The following is a 21678-nucleotide window of genomic DNA, read 5'->3' on the forward strand; positions in this document are numbered from 1 at the left end:
CTGCTTTTGCAAAGGTATCCTTCAAGTAATTTTGATCCTGCTTCATGAGCCACTGTTCTATGTTCAAGGAGGTAGTTTCTGTGGCCAAGCTCTCTTTGACATTCTCTACGACATCGCTGGATTGACCTTTGCAAACTATTAGGGTTATCAAAAATAAAACAACACACGCTAACAACACCCATACATATGCCTTCGTATATTTGTATCGCATGCCAGAAGGTACAAAGGGTCTTCTTCCCCAGCCTGTTGTAAAAACATTTCTAGGTCTAAAACTGAAAAGAATCTTGAAAAAATTCATCTTATTCGCATCAGTAATTTACATCGTTGAGTCAACTCTGTCATTCATTTGTATCTGCTTAAGTAATTAACCATCGTCGAACAGAAGCATATATGATCATATCCTTCCTCTCAGTCTCACACAAGTTGTTATCATGTCTTTTCCTTTTAAGAAATTCATCACCGATTTCGTTGACCATTTCATCAAACGCTTTAATGACGAAGAAAGAAAACAATAACAAAGTCTTTCTAACGTTTGATTAAATCTATTTTTACGGCAATATTTTACAAGCATCTTATATACACTGATTTAAAAGATGCAAATTTGAGAAATTGAGAAAGATCTTAGAATGGATATACTGCGAAATGATGGAAGTGAGGTACAGGTAAACGACAGAGTGTCTTTAGATGGTCACTATGGAACTGTAAGGTTCACGGGCAGTTTGCCAGACACAAAAGGTAAACGTAATAAATATTTTGCAATTTGTGAGAAAGAGCTCTACGGGTACCTACCGAAATGCCCCTTCCAACGCATAAATTAGAGCATATTTAGTTTAAATATGTTCAAATTTGATAAGAAAATGCCAAATTGTGGTTGTAAATATAGAAAATTGTGTTCAATTCTCGTATTAGCGATATTTCAAAGAACGATAACTCTAGCAAAATGCTAATCTGAGGAGCTTTCACCGAAGTTTTTCTCCCTTTAATTCTCGTATCCCCCCTCCCTCCACCATATAATACTTGATTGAATTATTCTTCGTTAATTTTGTTCATTGTTTTATGAGAACTATAATTCTTTGATTAAGGTGGGTTGATCGTCATGTGACTTATCAATATTAATGGTTAAAAGTGGAAAAACTATGTTAATTTCCACTCAATATAGTTTAATCTAATCAATAACCAAAGAAAATGTATATGTTGCCACCCTTTTAAAGATGTCAGACATACAAAAACAGAAGTATACATCAACATAAAAAAATAACATTTTTGTTAAACAGAATGATGAAAATTAATAATCAAAGTACTGAAAGTACTGAAAAGCGCTAAGCTGACTTCATGAATTCTGTATGTAATGTTAATGAGCAGGAACAATATTTAAAAAAAAAGGTTTATACATTATTCTTTATTTTCGCATAACTAAGCAGTATATTTTCTGTAAGAAAATAACAAATATGGATTGGAAGCAATGCCCTGAAATTTTTCAACACGTTGAAATATAAATTTTATATGATGTTGTTAAAACAATGGTCACTATGATAATTTTGATCCCACACTAAACTAAAACCCTGTCCTTGGATCATGAAATTTACAATTTTGGTAAAGGACACCTGTTTTTATTAAATATCTATAATCAGAATTTAGTATCAATAGCATTACCACCGCTGCGGTGGTCCAGAGGTAAAGTTTTCGCTCTGTATGCGGGCGGTTGCGGTTCGAATCCCGGCCGCGACAGACCTAGTTCGTTAAACAGGTAGTGACAGTTCCATCACCAAACTCTCGGCATCAGGTGTGAATGTCACGGGTCCTCGGAGATGGCCTTTAAAACGGATGTCCCGTGTCACAGTAGGTGTGGCACGCTAAAGAACCCTCACTGCTCAATGGCCGTAAGCGCCGAGCATAGGCCTAAATTTGAAGCCCTTCACCGGTCTTGGTGACGTCTCCATATGAATTAAAAATTATTGAGAAGAACGTTAAACAAGATACAATCAATCAATAGCATTTAAGGCTATGTTATTCAAATATTTGACAAATGAACACTTTATACCCTGTTTAGCTCCCACCCATCTTCCTAAGGCAAGGGTTTCTGATCCGCTCTGCTCCGGTCCCTGGATAATTAAATGCTCTACATGACTATGCATTTTTTTCTCTTACAGATGTGATGTTATAGAAAGAACGTTTTTGGTAGAAAATGTGAAAACAGTTGTAATGGTAGTTTTCGGTATAAAGTGTTCAATTGTTATTACGCAACTAACTTACTGTTGTGTTCCAGTTAAATAGTGTATGAAATATTTTTAGAATACAACTGAAATGAAACAAATCAATAGTTTGATACATATCCCCTCTGAAAATAAATCCCACTTTTTTGCTTAATTGAAGGATATCCCTGGAAGTCCTGGGACTTCCTTGTGAAGTCCCACTTCTCCCATGTCCTAATGCAGTGGGATAATACAGGACTTCATGTTTCTGCATTTGTCCTGGAATATCCCACTTACATCAAGAGTGACTTTGCAAGAATTTCTAGGACATATTTATTACCTAAATGTCTTACAATGTCCCACTCTCATAGCAGCAGGTTTTTCTAGGACATTCTTGTGTTTTTCAGGACTTTATTATAAAATGAAGACGAAAACATCGTCCCAGAAATTCCCTAAAAATCTCATACTTGATACATTCAAGATAATGCAGGACTTTACATTGCTTTCCAGGACTTCGTATTAAAAGTATGCAAAGAGAGAAGTCTTGCAATTACCCTCAAAATCTTACAACCAGTAAAGTCAGATTATAAAGGACTTTAATGAGGGTTACAGGACTTTTAGATATTAATTGTTACAAAATTAAATCCTTGTCATATCAAAGAAAAGATTTTACATTTTCTGGATTACCTTGACATGTCATTGCTACATAGTTCAGGCTAAAAAAAAAACCTATAAGAACAGTGAATGATTCGTGGATAAGAACATTTATGTATACAACAACAATCATGTCATAATAAATTGTAATAGAAAAGACTATATTTCATCAAAAGTAGACTTGAAAAATGTTGGCTATGAGAACACTTCTTATAAATTTATAATGACAACAATCTGAACTTGAATAAAAATCACTTTACTGTCAAATGCACTATTGAAATCCTCAATGTCACTTGAAAGACTACCATAATTTGAGTTTTGAGATGCTTCATCACAGGAGTTCAATCGGGTTTGTCATGTTTTTTTTAAGGTTAGAATATTGTCCAGTGTATTATTAAGATCATTTTGATAACAGATTTCCAGTTCCTGGGCTACCTTCTTCAAAATAAAGAAGATCCCTTTTTGTGAAAGAATGTTAAAAAATTCATCAGATTCTGTGGTAGGCTTTTCCATTTCCAGAGATGACACAGCAGCATTAATGTTCAAAACTGAACTTAAAAAAATGTCTGTATCAAAAGGATTGCAATTCAGGCTCAAGTGATGATAAGTTAAAAGGATTTTCCAATGTCACGGTCGTATCACTTGAAGTACCAATGGCATATCAACTTTTGGATGTCACCACTGAAGATTGCAGTTGATGTTTTAATATTTAGTACATTTAGGAATTCGCATGTTTACATCTTTCTTGCACAGCATGTACCTTTTGGGTTCTCAATCTCCTGCAATAATAATTAATTACAAATTATTAATGAAGAAACTTAATTTTCAAGACACTGATTAAAAATTTTATATTTAGAAAAGTTTCTTTGACACATCAATGTTTTGAGGTGCAAATAGCAATAAATTATCACTGATGGATACAATCAGCTTGCCATGCTAAATTTTGTAACCGTACTGTCCGTAGTTATTTTACGAAGCAGTAATAATTACAGAACAAGGTCAACTGATCGAAACAGAATCATAATGATGGATATCAATGATACAATGTTCTGGTGATTATACCCTTTCCATCTAGATCGAACCAGTCAATGGTTTACGTTAAAAAAAAGAGTAGCTTGTTTTGATATGTTAAGCTGTAAATAGAATGATTGTATCGAGGAATTTCGAGTGGTCCAGCGATCAAGCGTGTATTTTTCCAATGCATGTAATCATTTACAAACGTAAACAAAATAAGCATATGGTACTTACAGAGTGTCATCCGTTACCCCGTAGTCCTTTTTCATTCCGATGTTATTGATTTCCATTCACAAATCTTTAAATCATAAATGACTTCTTTGAAAGTTGTAACTTCCGGTGATGTCGTTTCGGTCAACTTGTACAATGTACGAAGCTTGTCGTGTTTTTTTCTTCTCCCCGTTCTAATTCGATATAAGATATATCATGTATAAAATATATCATATGTATATATATGAAGTCTTATACACTGGGTTTCCACTGGTCGATTGTATAACTTTTTACTGATCGTCTTTTGGTTACGTGTTGACCTGGGGACGAGTCAGTCAGTGTACGACGTGACGTTCACGCAAGTGATCAAAGCGCTTTTTTTTCAATGTTCCTTTCTGGGCGCGAAGTCAGGGAAATATTCGCAAGGATGGAGAACATTCAACAGAATCAGTATGCAATCAAGCATGGAATGGATTCCAGATAGGAATATAGGATTCACCTTACACTCAGAAACTGGGGGATAGGCCTAGTTGTTCAAAATACACGGCGTTGCTGGTTAGTATTTTTACTTTTGGTTTGTAATAATTCGTCTTTTTTCAAAATTTTTTTTGGTAGTCTAGTGGAATTGTCACACCTTAACAAATTATCATCCTGTTTCCAATATTTTTATCTAGTACTTGTTCTCTTTCATTGTAGCATGGACTTGAAGAGATAGTTATGAATTTAGAATATCATCAAGTGACTTTTAATAAGGCACTGTTTTCAGTGGATGAACCGACATCATGCAGTGTGACAGGAAAACGCCCGTGAGACCAAAGATGGCTTAGATAAAAGGGAAGACGATGCAGAAGGTGCATATATACAAGTTCAAGACATAGATATTTTAAATTTTGCATGATGTTCATTTACAAAACCTGTTATGCAACCTCTCAAATAATTCATTATGCTATCTTTTAAGCCTCTGTACCAGAGAAAAATCCAGAGATGGCCCTCAAAGAAGTTAGAAACAAGATGAGAGACCGTCTCAAGTTGTTTAGGTCTGGAGCCACCTTCCCCCACCCACGAGTCGAAGAAATAGATCTTTGAACCAGGTTACCAGTGACATCAAGATAAACAAAATTCAACTTGAGGGACAATTTGATAATACCTGTTAAAAAATTTTTTTTTAGCTCACCTGGGCCAAAGGTTCAAGTGAGCTTTTCTGATCAAAATTTGTTCGTTGTCTGTCGTCGGCGAAAACTTTTCACATTTTCATCTTCTCCAGAACCACTGGGTCAATTTCAACCAAACTAAGTGACACAAAGCACCCTTGGGTGAAAGGCTTTCAAGTTTGTTCAAATGAAGGGCCATGCCCCTTAAAAGGGGAGATAATCGCAAAAATACGGTGGGGTCATTCAAAAATCTTCTCAAGAACCACTGGGACAGAGAAGCTGAAATTTACATAAAAGCCTCCTGACATAGTACAGATTCAAGTTTGTTAAAACCAATGACCCGGGGGGGGGGGGGGGGGGGGGGGGGATTGGGTCTCAATAGGGGATCAAAGTTTTACTTACAAATATACAGGGAAAATCTTTATGAAAATTGTCTTCTCAAGAAACACTTGGCCAGAAAAGCTGAGATTTACATGAAAGCTTCCCGACATAGTGTAGACTCAAGTTTGTAAAATTCACAGGGTTGTCACTAACGCAAGAATAGGATCACAGAAATTTCATTGGGGTTTGTCTGATATGGCGAGTCCCGCAGACGTGTCTCGGACTCTGAGTAAAAATCATAATTTTACTTAGAAGCCCTGATTTGTGTATTAATTAAAACTCATAGGAAAAAATCTAGGTAAAACGTTACGCTCTAATGTGAACCGAGATGATACCACCGAGTTCACAGTGTCCCAATCCGACTTGTGCGTTTAGTGCAGTCAATTAGGTGCAAATTAGAATATAATATTGAAATTTAGATACAAAGTAAAAAAACATTTTGCCACTCACAGGCAGTTATTTATATATGTTTCTTTTTCTTTTTTTTACAAATCAGGATCTATATTTAATTATAAATGTTTGTCTTCCGGTAGCCATTTTTATTGGAATTGAAAGTAGCGTAGTTTGTAAACTTTGGTAGATTTTACATCATTTTACAAACAAAATTAGTACGCATCTATTTTATCACAATAATTATTTAATTAAAATTTTGTTTAATACTGAATAGGGTTGTAACGATGATAGAGGATTCGGGGAAGTAATTCTGTTTGCAATGGGCAATTAGTTGTATGAGACCGAGTCGTGAATGATTACTTTTAATTTCATGTGTACAAAGTGATCACTGCACTGTTATGCATGGGCTAGACGAAAATTAACTGATTTTTGTCATTTGTTGAAGATGAAAGTGAACAGAGGTACGACATTAGCTTGTGTTCACTCGGTATAAATAAAGGTGTAGGAAAAATCTAAATGACTCTTTAATTCAACTTTCATGGGACTCGTCAAATTTTCATGGGACTCAAGCTGCTTACAAACCATGATACCGGGACTCGTCTTCAATATTTTCTAGTGACAACTCTGAATCGTGGCCCCCAAGGATAGGTTTTGGCCACATTATAGGGACAAAAGTTTTACATACAAGTATATGGGAAATCTTTAAATATGGACCAAGATGACTAAGGTGAGCGATGTGGCCCATGGACCTCTTGTTTAATTATTTGTTTACGTAAGAAATAGTGCTTTTTAGCTCACCCCAGCCATAATTTAAATGAACTTTTCAAAGTACTTGCTTTGGAAGTTCATATAAGTATTGCTGAAATTTATGTATATGTATGTTAAATAAATTTTATTATCAGATTATCATTTTGATTCGTAATTTCATTCTTAATTGCCACTTTTACAGAAAAGATATCACATATCCTGGATCTCGAGTTTTATTCCACAGTAGGGTTAAAGACCAAAACAGGTTAGTAGGATAAATTGGGACTTTCCAGGAGTCCTGCATCAACTCAAAAAGCAGGATTTTTAGGGAGATCCAATAAAATCCTGCAAAATCCCAGTCCTGTCTACTGAGACTTTCCAAGACATGTCCAGAATAATCCCACTTTTTCCCCTTTCAGATTGCAGGATTAAGTGAGACTTTGCAGGACTATAAAAGGCAAATTTAAGTGTTCAAATTATCCTGAAATGTCCCACTGCCAATACCGTCCCTCTAATTCCTTGTCAATCTCAGTTTCAAAAAAGCAGGACTTTTCAGGACAATCCTGATAAATCCTGGGATTTTGTCTTGGGACTTCCTGGGATATCCTGCTGTATTTTCAATGGGGAAATTATCCTTAAAAGTCCTGAAATGTCCCACTGCCAATACCGTCCCTCTAATTCCTTGTCAATCTCAGTTTCAAAAAAGCAGGGTTAGGGTTAGGGTTATGTAGGGGATATGTAAGTCACTTATAATAGAAAGGAACAAACAAACTGGACAAAAAAGAAAATTACACATAACCACATACACTAACAAATGCCACATTTCAAAACACACCAATAATGCAGGATTATGAAACGCTTTACATCCATTTCATTACCTTACCAGAAATCATTTAAATACACACATAAACATGCATCTGTATGACTTGTACTACAGAATCCAGTGCATAATTATCTGTAAATAGCAATCGAACCATGAAAGTGGAATTATTTTTTGTAATCAATAATGAAGTTTTTTTCAATTCAAAATCAGGTTGGAGAGAATCTGAATCCAAATAAGTCCGATAAATTCACGTATAACTGAAAACAAAATTTAGGAAGTTATTAAGAAAAGATGTTCATCATACATGTGTAATATTACTTTGAAACTGAATACTGCGTCATCAACAAGAGTGGAGATAGCTCATTTTTAACATGAAAGTTAGTGCAAGAGGATATACTAATTCAAATATGATGATGAATTAGATTAACATATAAGCATGGATTTACATTTAGCAATTGTAGTGATTGTTTTTTATGCGTAAATCTAAAAAAAAAAAAAAAAAAACAAGAGTTTGTACATAGGTACACTAAACGCTGTACTCATCAACTTGTGTATATTACACTTCTTGTGTAAAAGCTCATATTCATATTGCAAAGGAGACTCATCCGTTTGTCTGAATGATACATAATACACATTGCTATTGTTTTAATTTTATAAAACAGTTCTTTATATGAAAATGCTAACAACCTTAGCAAAAAAAACATACGATTCGAAGCTTGTGTAGGAGTTCCAAATTGAAAAAAAAAAAAACGTAACAGAAGTAACTCGCAATAAATATGCAAGATTTACAACATGTAAATGTAGCTAAATGAGAATCCCAAACAAGGCACTGAAAAGTTACAAAAGTAATTTTCAAACGGTAATGTTCAAACCGCTGTTAGAAATAATGAAGAGGCATCTCACCAAAAAACTAAATGCATCTTTTTTATATGAAAAGATCGTTCAGCGAAAACAAAATGTGGGGACAGGGAACAACGACAGTACTTCCATGCCCCTCCCCCTTCTTCATCATTTGTACGTTCGGAAATACATGTAGCATATGCATGTCATTGTCAACTGTTTGTTTGAAGTACAAAGAAATTGAAAACACGATTACTTTTCGTTGTATGTAGCGTGCTGTGGACCGCAAACCATTTCACATTCATGCTTGACACAATGGCAATGTTTATCTAACTTTTGTTCTATACATATGTATTTCAGTATACAGCCCTCGTAAAATTCCACGCGGTGTTTTGAATACTTGAAACCGGGGTATTGTCTTCCATAATATAATATTGTACCTTTTATCTTTTCCTTGCCCCAAGACTATTATTTTTAGTCTCATTTTTGAAACTAAATCACGAAATCAAATTTGATAGTGTTGACGATGATTCTGAAGAATATCTTGGTCGTTTAGAAATAATAAAGTAAGCTTAAGTTACACCATTGCATCCTCTAAATTTTTGCATGACCGACTTACATATTTGATCGGGGAAGGTGTAAGCAGTTACGCAATATCATCCTTCTGAGACACCGATCTCTGTCCTTCGCTGTCAAAGCATAATAGTGCACAAATTCTTTCTCGTTCACAATGGACGCGGATCAGTTATTTTTTTTACTGTGTTACACACATTTTTGCTGCGTCGGACAAAAAATTTACTGAGTCGGAACAGCAGCCAAAACACAAGTGGAAAACCCTCCCGACTCGTGTATAGCTTAATGACGTGGCTTCTAATTATAGATTGCACCATGCAAATTGATTTTCCTGTCCTCTAAGCGCCATGCGAAGGTAACAATGCAAAGGCACCCTAGCTAAAACGGTTTCATATACATATTCTTATTCAATTTTACATTTTGAATCACTTTAATTATTACAGACGCAGATTCAAATGGGAATTTTAACTGAAGAATGACCTGCATCTGTGTCTCACTTTTCCCAAGAATGAGAACAAAAATATCACCATTTTTATACATATTTTATTCACTGTTCAACGAACTGTATTTCCGAAGAAAAAAAATGCAACTGCAGATATGAAATGTGCTAGATCGGTTGTAAAATTACGACTACTTTAAACACGACTTGTTGACTACAGCGATGCATAAATTCGCCTATAGGTGGCGATAAACCGGAAACATGATGACGAAAGCAAAATCCAACTGGCGGCAATAAGCACTTAAGCTACGCTTAGCGCTTAAAAACTTGTTGAAATGACAAATTTTAAATGTCAACTGTTTAAGAAATATGATAATTGATAGATATATAAAAATTAATTGTGGATATTAGGGAAATCATTGTCATAGACATACAGTAGAGGAAAATTCCGGCATAGGAGTTATTGCCCTTGACAACATTTTTAAAATTATAAATAATTGATTATCTATGGAAAATAAAAACTTTTTCAGTATCAAAAGTTTACCATTTTTTTTATTTTATTCAGTGAATAAAATTCCTTTGAAAGATATATTAAAATCATGCGCAAAATTTAGTTAAATAAAGATTTTGCAAAAACCTATGACATCACATGAGGATCGATCAACCTTAAGAGATAAATAGTTGTCAAAAATGTTATCCGAGTTAATAATATCAAATACATAAAATGTCTTGTTTCCTCTATTCATTGTTTCTTCTAACAATGAATGAAAAAGCATAAATATTCGAATTATTTTTATTTCATTTAATGTTTTCAATATATACAGGCTTTCAAGCGGGTCCTTATTTCCTTATTTTTCTACAGCAGCCCTTATTTTCCTTATTTGAGCTTTAGAATCCTAAAAAATCCCTAATTTTTTGTTGAAATTCCTACATTTTCAAATTTTGAAAGTTTAAATAAATTTTACATAAAGTATGTCTTGGAATTTATTAAATTTAGTCTTAGTATACTTTCAAAAAATGAATATGTTGATTAAATGTACATCTCAGAAGACATCTTGATGGTTATCAGCTATATTTAGCATTGATTATGAGCCATGGGAGTCCACCTGAATTATATCATGGTTTGTGCTGAATGCCGAATATGGCTGTTGATGACCACTGATATGATCTTCTGAGTGGGTAATTAATTTTTGTATTATTGCTCTTACAAATGGTGAGTAAAACATTTTTTTTTTTCCTGTTGATTTCTAAATTTAACCCTTATTTTTGTCTAAAAAGCCCTTAAAAATCCTTAAAAAGGCCCTTATTTTTTGATAATTTTGCCCTAAAAATGACCCTTATTTTTTGCAAAATGTCACTTGAAAGCCTGCATATAACATAAAGTTCTGAGAGAAAAAAAAAACATTAAGAAAGCAAACAATTATTTCCTTCAGTAACTAGCATAAGGAATGCTAAAAAAAAAACACCAAAAAAAAAACACCCCAGCAAATAGCCACTATTGAATGGCATAAAATAATCAACAACAACAAAAAATTAGTACAATACATATGCACGTACTTATGAAACTCATGGTGCAATGAAATTTTCATTGGTAAGATTTCGGGTGTGGTTTTAGTGAGAATACCCAACAGTAGACACGTGTGTGGCACGTGCGCTCTAAAATAACAAGCTACCGTTAAATTGTCAATTCGATTACGCACGAGGGAAGCTATAACCACACATGGCATAATCATGTTATTCCATCCGCGTACTTAACAATATTGTTATCATGGTTTATGTATAAAGACATAAAATTATTGATCGTCGGCACACGGACTAAATAGTTACTAATACTTTTATATCTTTTACTATTTATTCCGTTTTTAAAAGCAAAACCCATTCCGTCACATTTACGGAATAAATGCTATCGTAAAGTCCGCGGATCGAATAACATGATTGTGCCGGTAATATTGTGATCTGGTTTTGTCCTCATTACTTAGCGCACAGATATATTAACTTAGTGATGTACAGGTACCCGAAGACCCCACTTTAGATCCGCGCATGATTTAGATATGCAATGTGTTTTGCACACGCCAATAAATGTTACGTCAACGGCGGGGAGGATGGGCAGAGTGTAAAGGTCTCCGTGTGCATGCGTGAAAATCCTGCTCTACTACTTGAACACCTATTCCACGTTTTGATGATGTAAATATTGACCAATCTTTCAATCGGACCACGACATAGAACACGTATTCCAGTATATTACCACATTAGATTCCACAAAAAATTATTACAGGAATGTAGCAACAGGAGAACTTGGCCCCACTTTATTTTGACAATGTAGTTTTTCCATAATTTTAACATGCGAAGTTTGATCCCCCTTATGGTAGTACTGAATGATTGTGGAAATGAAATAAAACCTTGAAATCCATGTCCTGATGAATCAACCGTTCTACAAAACGTAAACATTTACTGTTTGAAAAATATTTCAATCATGTGCATGTATACAAAATTAACAAGTCACGAATGTACGTATATGACAGAAAATAATGTTTATTTATCCATGTATTACACAAAGTGATGTATCATACAGGGCTGTCTTTCTTAACAAAGTATATTTTTGTAGTAAAGATATATTTGGTGACTCCCCTGGACCACTTCTTAAAAAGTAACAGTGAATAGTAAGAATGCAATTTCGAAGTTAAGTAGAAGTTGTGAAATGAATTCATGTATACAAGGGAGCACCTCTCCACCCCACCCTGGAATGAAGAACTGGAAGTAAGGGAAAACGTAAAGTTTAATCAATATTATATTTAATAAAATAGTTTGTGTTATACTGTACAGAATATCATTCTCTCCAAAGTCACTACTATAGCTATTCAACTATTAAAGCTTCAGGGGTACATGTGTATTTTTCTTTGCCCCTTTTCTTACATTATTCAATTGAAGCTTTGTATTTCAAATAACTGAATAATAGTAACTACATGTATTACAGCTTTTTTTTTTTTTTTTTTTAAATTTAAATTTTATATGCTATTCAATAATTCAATAGTCACTAATTGCTGGGGATTTTTTTTTTCTGCATTCTTTATGCCATTCAATAGTCACTAGTTACTGAAGGAAATAATTGTTTGCTTTTTAATTTTTCTCTCTCTCAATTTTTATGCCATTCAATAATCGCTAGTTACTGTAGCAAATGACTGTTTGCCTTACCGAAATTTGCCTTAATATTCTTTTCTTATGTTGTTTTCATAGTTCATTTATGTTACATGTATATATTGAAAACATTAAATGAAATAAAAATAATACGAATATTTTTGCTTTTTCATTCATTGTTAGAAGAAACAATGAATAGAGGAAACAAGACATTTTACGTATTTGAGGTTATTAACTCGGATAAAATTTTTGAAAACTATTTATGGGGAATACGAGAATAATAGGGAGAAAAACTTCGGTGGAGAAAAACTTCGGTGAAGCAGAGGTTGCAAGATTTTGCTAGAGTTATCGTTCTTTGAAATATCGCTAATGCGAGAATTGAACACAATTTTCTATATTTACAACCACAATTTGGCATTTTCTTATCAAATTTGAACATATTTAAACTAAATATGCTCTAATTTATGCGTTGGAAGGGGCATTTCGGTAGTTTTATGGGGCATTTCGGTAATTTCTGGGGGCATTTCAGTAATTAGAGGTACCGGAGCTCTACAGATTATAATTTCTGTGGAAACGAGGGGGTTATTTATATTCGGTATTTCCTATCCCCCCTCGTTTCCACAAAAATTATACAGATTACAGAGAAATAGTCACCTCGACTAATCGACACGGCAAAAACTATTTACTTCAAAAGTATGATTGAACAAAGTGCTAATCCAAAAGAAATGTGGCAATGTTTGAATAATTCCATTCTTAAACCTAATCAGGTTGGGAACATTTACCTACAGCGAGATATTCTCGCAAAAACGCGATTATCCCTCTCTAGTGAGAGTAAATATAATTATAAATCCCATACAACCGATGAAAAACACCTCTTCCTGTTTCACGTGAAAAGAAGAAAATGTGCTAAAATGTCAGATTCTTCTGCAAAATTGAAACAAAAACACTCACGATGTGCATTGGATTTCAGCCTCCTTCCCTCTTACGCTGCAACATTTATATGAAATTTCTTGACTGTGTTGTCAATTTTATAGAGACAATTTGCATCATGTTTAGTATGTATCACACTTTTTCAGCACTGCACAGAATTTGCCATTATTTTCAATCAAAATATCTGTTAATGTTTATTTTCTTGCTAAAGAGGGATTATAAATCACATATTAGCAAGAAGATCTCACTGTAAGGGAAGTGTTCCCAACTTGCTATTAAATATGTCTTATGACGTGACCATGTTTGAGGGCAAAGCAAGAAGTATTGGCATTAGTATAGATTCATAACAATACAAAAAATATCCCGAAGTTAGCACCTAACGTGTTAGGACAGATCTCTATGAAAGCATCCAACTTTGGACACTTGATCCACCTATTCATAGAACACGGGAAATATAATGCAATTGATGTAAACAGTGTATTGTGATGTCATATTCAGAGTCTGTGTTTAGCAAATTTACAACATAGGAGACATGGTACAATAGTGTTAATTGAGATTAAGAAATCTGGTTTACATGCTTTTTGCAAATTTTATGTAAAATCTCGGATCGATGTGAACTTGGATACAAAAGATTCAAAATGAAGAAATACATACATGTCCTCGTGCTTATATTGAATCTACACCACTTTGACCAAATTTTTTAAAAGTTTGGTAGGTATGGTTTAATTTTTCATCAGCACTGATCAGATTTCTATGTATATCATGTGTTACCTATAGGAAGATTGCCGCTCTCACGGCCTTTCAGGTCTTGAGAAAGCTTCACCTTCTACTAACATACTATGGAATAACAGCAGAAAATCAACAATACATTATTAGCATATTTAATGTTAAATTATTTTGTAAATGTCTCAAAAGATTATTGTATGATTTACCAACATAATCTTTTGACCCTGGAAGAGTGACTAGCTATATAAAAACTAAACTTGTCAAAGGAAACATATTTAGTATTCATTTATCAATGTCATAATGTGTATAAAACCTTTCTATCCTCCTTAGTTTGATTATATGAGAGTTAAAAAAAATGGCTTTCTAGTACTAGATCTCATACAGCATCAGGTTACTCTTTTTATTCACTTTGACATCTATTTAATTTTATCATAAGTTGAATATCTGTTTATGATCAATTATTGGTCTGTTACACAATGACATTTACTTATATTGTTTGATTACAGGAACCTGGATGGGGGTTGATTGGGATGAAGCTGACCGGGGGAAACATAATGGAAGTCACAATGGACATAAATATTTTAATACAAGGTATGGCTCAGGAGTGATTAAGTTGCTGTCAATCATTTAAAAGAAGCCAGTTGGATTGGTGTCATTCTTGTGCTTTGAAAATTAAAGGTTGTTGCTTTACAAAAGTTATTGATTGATCTGCTTTGCTTTGGGTATAGTTGTTTAAACAAGTATCAGTTAATATACTATAATGTATTGCCTGTTAAAGTCCAGTGAGTATGCAAAATAGTGTCATGAATATTATGGATTTTTGTATTTGTGGCAGCTAGTGCACAATATTCAGATAAGTTTTAAAGGCTTCCCTCAAAGTTTCTTTTTGCATTTTTAAATTGATGTTCATCCAAAATACTTATCAATTTTATTTGTTGTGTGTACAGCTTTATTTTATGATGTGGATTTGCTCAAATCTTCTGAAGACTGAATCTACAATGGAATAATGGTGGAATAACTCAAATCTACTGAATCTAGATTTTTAGGACAAATTTTGATAGTTGTTGCACACACTTTATTTTCTATTTAACCAGTGTTTAAGTGCCACAATGAGAATAGAAACCTGTACATTTTATCCATCTATCTTTTATGTATGTGTTTTAGGTACTCAACATCAGGATCATTTGTGAGAGGGAAGAAGTTGGATCTCGGCATAAATTGTTTTGATGCTATTGTGGATCGTTATGGTAAATTGGAAGACCCTAATGCAGGGGTCATAACAGAGGAGCTCTTTGTTATGGGGAATAATAAGAAGAAAACAGTCGTAGAAATGGTGGGAGCTAAGTCCGTCAATGAAAGACAGAGGTTAGTAAGAGACATGTCAAAGGTACAGTAAACATACATATATACCTCTCAGGAACCTGTCGAGGCTCTTTTTACTACACTACTGGTGAAAGGCACCCTTTGTCTACCCTTTCACAGGTTAAAGTTTTACTTCAATGCTAGAAACTACACAAAATTGTATGAGAATTTTAATAAAGATCTTTTTTATATATATTGTATACTAAGTCATTTTCTGTAATTATCAAATTCTTACAATATTGATAATAATCAGTAATCAATCAATTTGTAAATCTGTTTTGAGATATTATAATCTGAAAATGCCTCCCATCCCACCTTCCTCCTCTGAAAGCTCATGACTGCTTCTCAAAAATTCCCCTTTAAATAAATATGAAATGGGTAGTAACATCTAAAAGCTGGATAATATCTGCCTCAATACTTGTTTACTGATTGGTGTAGTAACTAAACACACTATTCGATGCTTTTATGGGTCTATCAAATAACAAACATCATATGTATATCATATGCATAAGTACAATTGGTATGGTTTTATTAGCTTACCTGGTCAGAGGTTTTGAATGATTTGTTGGTAAATTTTTCACATTTTCAACTCAAAACCTACCAGGCCAATTTCAGCCATACTTTACACTTGTATGCAACTGATCCTTGAATGGTGGGGATTCAAGTTTGTTCAAACAAAGAACCAAGCTCACTCACTGCAAGGTACAATATTCAAGAAATAGTCATAATAGGGTGGGTTGATTCAAGAAACCATTTTCTCAAACTTGTTTGGAAGTTTCCTTATTTGATTGATTGATTGATTATTGTTTAATGTCCCTCTCAAGAATCTTTCACTCATATGGAGACGTTATAATCATGATTATAAAGCCTATTAAAGGTTCAAGTTTGTTCAAAATGGTTCCAATGTGTATGGGCAAATTTTAAGCGGCAAATATTTCTCTGCATATGGTGACATAATAATATTCCATACATTCACCTTTTAATCTTAAAATCGCTTATATATTTTCTTTGAAAATCCTTCTCTTTATATGTGCTCATATATGAAATGTGTGAGAATCACAAAGAGCCAAGCTTTGGTTGAAGACTTATTTGGATTATTTCATAATGTACACAGTATAAAGAAGTAGGGACAGTTTCTACAGTCATTTGGCCCAGAAAATAGATGATTTCAGTAGGAGTCTTAAAATCTGGCATTCAAATAAGGAATAAATAAGCAAATTCAAACTACATTTAATTGATCCAAAATTGCTTTGTGTTGTATGACAGGATCGTGATGTCGGCATAAAATTGCCAAAAATGCAAAAATCAATGAAAATTTTCATAAATTCAGGGTGTTTTCCTTTCAGAAAACATACAGCCCATGCGTCGAGCAAATTTATATTCAAACACATTTTTCATTTTCTCTTAATACACAATATATTTTAATTTCATTTTGCTCGACGGATGGGCACTCCTTTTCCTAGAAGCAATAATCTGGATGAAATTTAACAGTTATCAAGCTCTTTTTGAAAAAAGGCGGGAAAAACATGACGTAATAATGCTATTAAATAAGAAATAACTTTTATTTAAGTTGAGATAGTATACTTCGCATGCATTTAACTTATTCAAAACACAGATCAAGCTTGATTCAAGACACATTTAAATCAGAGAAATTTTTTTGGGCCTTTTATGTACACATGCAATCATACCTTGTTCTTTAAGGAATGAATGTCTAAATTTTTTGTATTATGGGAGATTTATAAACAGGGGAAACAGAGAGGACATTTCTGTATGATTCTTTGTATGATACAATATTCATATATCCCCATGATTCGCTTCACTGATGATACAATATTTATATATCCCCATGATTCGCTTCACTGATGATACAATATTTATATATCCCCATGATTCGCTTCACTGATGATATAGTATTTATATATCCCCATGATTCGCTTCACTGAGGATACAATATTTATATATCCCCATGATTCGCTTCACTGATGATACAATATTTATCCCCATGATTCGCTTCACTGATGATACAGTATTTTTATATCCCCATGATTTGCTTCACTGATGATACAATTTTATATATTCCCATGATTTGCTTCACTGATGATACAGTATTTATATATATCCCCATGATTCGCTTCACTGATGATACAATATTTATATATCCCCATGATTCGCTTCACTGATGATACAGTATTTATATATCCCCATAGTAAAACCAACCTAGACATTTATTCCTTAATTGTAACTTCAAGATGCAGTTCAAACTATGATCCCTGGGGCCACTTGGTCCGGGTTGGGGCCATAATGATGATTGGTGTAAAATGTGTCATATGGGAATAGCACTGTTCCTGTGAGAAATGTAGCCCAGTCCTCTTGCATTGCATAATAATGTAAATTTGTCTACAAAAGACCAAGAACTATTTTTATTATAACCATTAAATTCTTTAGCAAACTGGATGCTCTGCAAGAAGCAGTTCTGAGAGGAAGTTTGGTGTATGGTGCAGGTGATAGCTCAGAAAAACTGAGAAAATGTACACCCAATATACAGGAGCTGGACCTCTCTCTTAATCTAATACCAACATGGCAAATATTGGCAGATATCTGTAAATGTTTACCAAACCTCACAGATTTAAATGCAAGGTAAGACTGTTGAAATATTTATCTTTTTCGATATGATCATTTCGCTCCAGTTGTAATGAATTGCTATACTATAAATGAATTAAATGTGAATAATTATATTTTCTTACTGTTAATCAACAAATTGTCATTATGTCTCACCCCTCCAGGAGAGACATATTGTTTTTATTCTGTCTGAATGTCTGTCTGTCAATCACAAAGTTTGTGAACACAGTTTCTCCTATAGTACATATACCAAAAGTAGTTTTGCAAAAAGTCTTCTTTTTTTTTCTTTTTTAGCTCACCTGAACCGAAGGTTCAAGTGAGCTTTTCTGATCGCTTTTTGTCCGTCGTCTGTCTGTCTGTCTGTTAAACTTTTCACATTTTCGACTTCTTCTCCAGAACCACTGGGCCAATTTCAACCAAACATGGCCAAAAGCATCCTTGGGTGAAAGGCTTTCAAGTTTGTTCAAATGAAGGGCCATGTCCCTTTTAAAGGGGAGATAATCACAAAAATGCAAAAATAGGGTGGGGTCATTTAAAAATCTTCTTCTCAAGAACCATTGGGCCAGAAGAGCTGAAATTTACCTGAAAACTTCCTGACATATTGCAGATTCAAGTTTGTTCAAATCATGGCCCCTGGGGATAGGATGGGGCCCCAAGGGGGGATCAAAGTTTTACACACAAATATATAGGGAAAAACTTTAAAAATCTTCTTCTCAAGAACCACTAAGCCAGAAAAGCTGAGATTTACATGAAAGCTTCCTGACATAATGCTTTTACATACAAATATATAGAAAAAATCTTTAAAAATCTTCTTCTCAAGAACCACTGAGTCAGAAAAGCTGATTTTTACATGAAAACTTTATGCCGTAGTGCAGATTCAAATTTGTTCAAATCATGGCCCCCGGGGATAGGATGGGGCCCCAAGGGGGGATCAAAGTTTTACACACAAATATATAGGGAAAAACTTTAAAAATCTTCTTCTCAAGAACCACTAAGCCAGAAAAGCTGAGATTTACATGAAAGCTTCCTGACATAATGCAGATTCAAGTTTGTTCAAATCATGGGCTCCGGGGGTTGGATGCCCGGGGCCACAAGGAGGATCAAATTTTTACATACAAATATATAGTTAAAATCTTTTTCTCAAGAACCACTGAGCCAGAAAAGCTGATTTTTACGTGAAAACTTTCTGACATAGTGTAGATTCAAGTTTGTTCAAGTCAAGTGCAAATATATATGGAAAGTCTTCAGATATGGGCCAAGGTGACTCAGGTGAGCGATGTGGCCCATGGGCCTCTTGTTTGGTAGATAAAATCAATTTTTGGGGTTTCTGCACTATAAAATGAATATAGTCTTTATGTTACAGTATAAATTGGATTGAAATGAAACTTGAGAAAGATTTCAGTACATTGTAATAAATTTGCAAAACACATTAGTTGTTTAGATAAAATAATTTTATTGGATAACCTATTCTAAGGTGTGAACGTTGTCCTTTTGATATATGAGGGTGTTTGTGAACACAATTTCTACTATGTTTTAAATCAGAAATGTTATGGGAGACATGTGTGTTTGCATGAAATATGAACACTAGTTTATCATTTGATTTGATATCTTTACTACCAGATGAATATCCACCATTTTTTGCATTCTACAAACCTGACTACAGCTGTATATCGATGTAAACCAAATTCATTTTGTAACAAGTGGATCAAGTGACCATATATTCCAACTCAGCCAGAATCCAGTTACTAATGGAAAATTTTATTACAGTGATAATCAATTAGAAATGCCCAAAGATGTGCTAGTATGCAGCGATGGTTTCCAAAAAGTGAAAGGTTTAAAACTAAACAGAGTCCACTACAACTGGCAACAGGTATGATTCTTTTACAACCAGCCATTCAATTTTCAGTGGGTTTTTTTCTTGAAGTGGTTGTGATTGTTTATAAAGTAGATATTATAGAATGTTGTAGAATAATTCAACTTTATTATTACATGTACCTTGATTATTATTATTATATATGTAAAATGTGAGAGACAATATCATTATTTTTTTCTTACAAAAGATTTAGTATCATAATGTTTGTTTGGAATCAATTACAAGTTTTACACATCAATCATGGAGTTAAGAAATCCTTTGATACTTAAGGAATGAAAGTAATTTTTATTTGTTTTATACGATATAAAGTAAGTTGGGGTAGTTTATGCATTATAAAAAGAGAAGCGGTTTATAAAATTGTGTAAACTGTCCAAACTTACTTTATATTGTATAAAACAAATACAAATTACTTTCATTCCTTATAATTCACTTTAGTAAACCACGATTGATATTATTTGGTGGATGATTCTAAAGAAAATATAAAAAAAAAATTATGAGGCGGACCAATATCGCCGTAGCAACAAAATGGAAACTGAATGGCCAAACGTATTGTGACGTCATTCCTATAACGTCATATAGCGGGACAATCGGATCACGCGCTTGTCATTTTCCGTAAATAGCCCAGTAGTTACGATTGATAGCGGGACTAAAGGCCAACTTTGTTTATAAAACATGTTGATAAAGTGAAATGAACCAAACAAATTGCTTGTAACAAGTAAAATTAAATTATTGATATTTAAAGGCCAAGTATGCATTTACAAGCTCCTAAGGTGCATCTCAACACTGCATTTCACATGTACAGAAACAGCCAATTACTGTACATGTGCTTGTTTTAATGTGATTCTAATTTTAGCGGCTTTGGCAGTGAAGCAAGAGCACTAATTTATAGTTGCAATCAATTCTTTATTTATCCATTATCATATGTGGGAGAAGCGCTAAATCATGATTACACCCAACAGTCAGGGCCGTCACAGCTTTCTTTGGTACAGGAACTGGGTCCCCGTTAATTGGAAAAATCATGGCTGTTTTTTTTGATAAATTGGGAAAATTGAGTTTATTGTCTATTCCATCCAAATAAAGTTTAAAACATAAGAATAACAAAATAACCATATTTTCAATTATATTTGTAAGACTCTAAAGTGCGATGGTCACGCGAAAGTGCGATGGTCTGTGAAAAAGTGCGATGGTTTGTTAACGTTACGGGCGCCAAAGTGTGATGGCCACGCCAAAGTCCGATGGTGTGGAGTTAAGTAACGTTTGTGGCGTCTCGTCATTGTGACGTCATTCTTAACGTCTTTCAAAATGAAACCTAAGAAATTATGCAACACGGACGACAGCAACGGCAAGGTATACATGGTTGAGGATAGTGAGAACGACAATAACATTTGTTGTCGAACTATCTACTTCACCCAAACATTCTTTAATTCATGATCATTTATTACATGTGGCGTACACGTAATAAAATCCTAGGGATATGCTATAATGCAAAACATTCTATACGATTTTGTGTTGGAAAATTTTGTGTTTAATTACACGACAACTAGATGGTAATGAAATAAGTTGAACTTCTTATTTTTATGCATGGATTTTGCACTGATATTTTAGTGAAACAACAC

General features: G+C 33.8%; 2 protein-coding genes and 1 long non-coding RNA gene across 4 annotated transcripts in view; 1 reads left to right on the forward strand and 2 right to left on the reverse strand.

Moving 5' to 3' along the window:
* The window catches only part of LOC125649098 (apoptosis-resistant E3 ubiquitin protein ligase 1-like), a 41075-nt gene extending 40517 nt beyond the window's left edge, over positions 1-558 (reverse strand). Inside the window, exon 1 of the mRNA XM_056166956.1 lies at positions 1-558. Coding sequence (XP_056022931.1) covers positions 1-298 — 298 coding nt within the window. The 5' untranslated portion in view covers positions 299-558.
* The window catches only part of LOC125649101 (tubulin-specific chaperone E-like), a 27364-nt gene continuing 6208 nt past the window's right edge, over positions 523-21678 (forward strand). Inside the window, exons 1-5 of one of the 2 annotated variants that reach the window (XM_048876327.2) lie at positions 523-735; positions 14715-14799; positions 15373-15573; positions 18016-18207; positions 19957-20059. In XM_048876327.2, coding sequence (XP_048732284.2) covers positions 627-735; positions 14715-14799; positions 15373-15573; positions 18016-18207; positions 19957-20059 — 690 coding nt within the window. In that variant the 5' untranslated portion in view covers positions 523-626. Of the gene's footprint in view, positions 736-12852; positions 14194-14714; positions 14800-15372; positions 15574-18015; positions 18208-19956; positions 20060-21678 lie in introns of those variants that run through there. The other variant, XM_056166957.1, reaches the window with a different exon arrangement.
* LOC130055182 (uncharacterized) lies at positions 2771-4349 on the reverse strand. The gene is made up of 2 exons (XR_008803466.1): positions 4095-4349; positions 2771-3625 (listed from the first exon to the last, which is right to left on the reverse strand). It is a non-coding gene; the product is annotated as an uncharacterized LOC130055182 (long non-coding RNA).

The sequence above is a fragment of the Ostrea edulis genome, chromosome 5 (assembly GCF_947568905.1).
Source record: "Ostrea edulis chromosome 5, xbOstEdul1.1, whole genome shotgun sequence".
Lineage (NCBI taxonomy): Eukaryota > Metazoa > Mollusca > Bivalvia > Ostreida > Ostreidae > Ostrea > Ostrea edulis.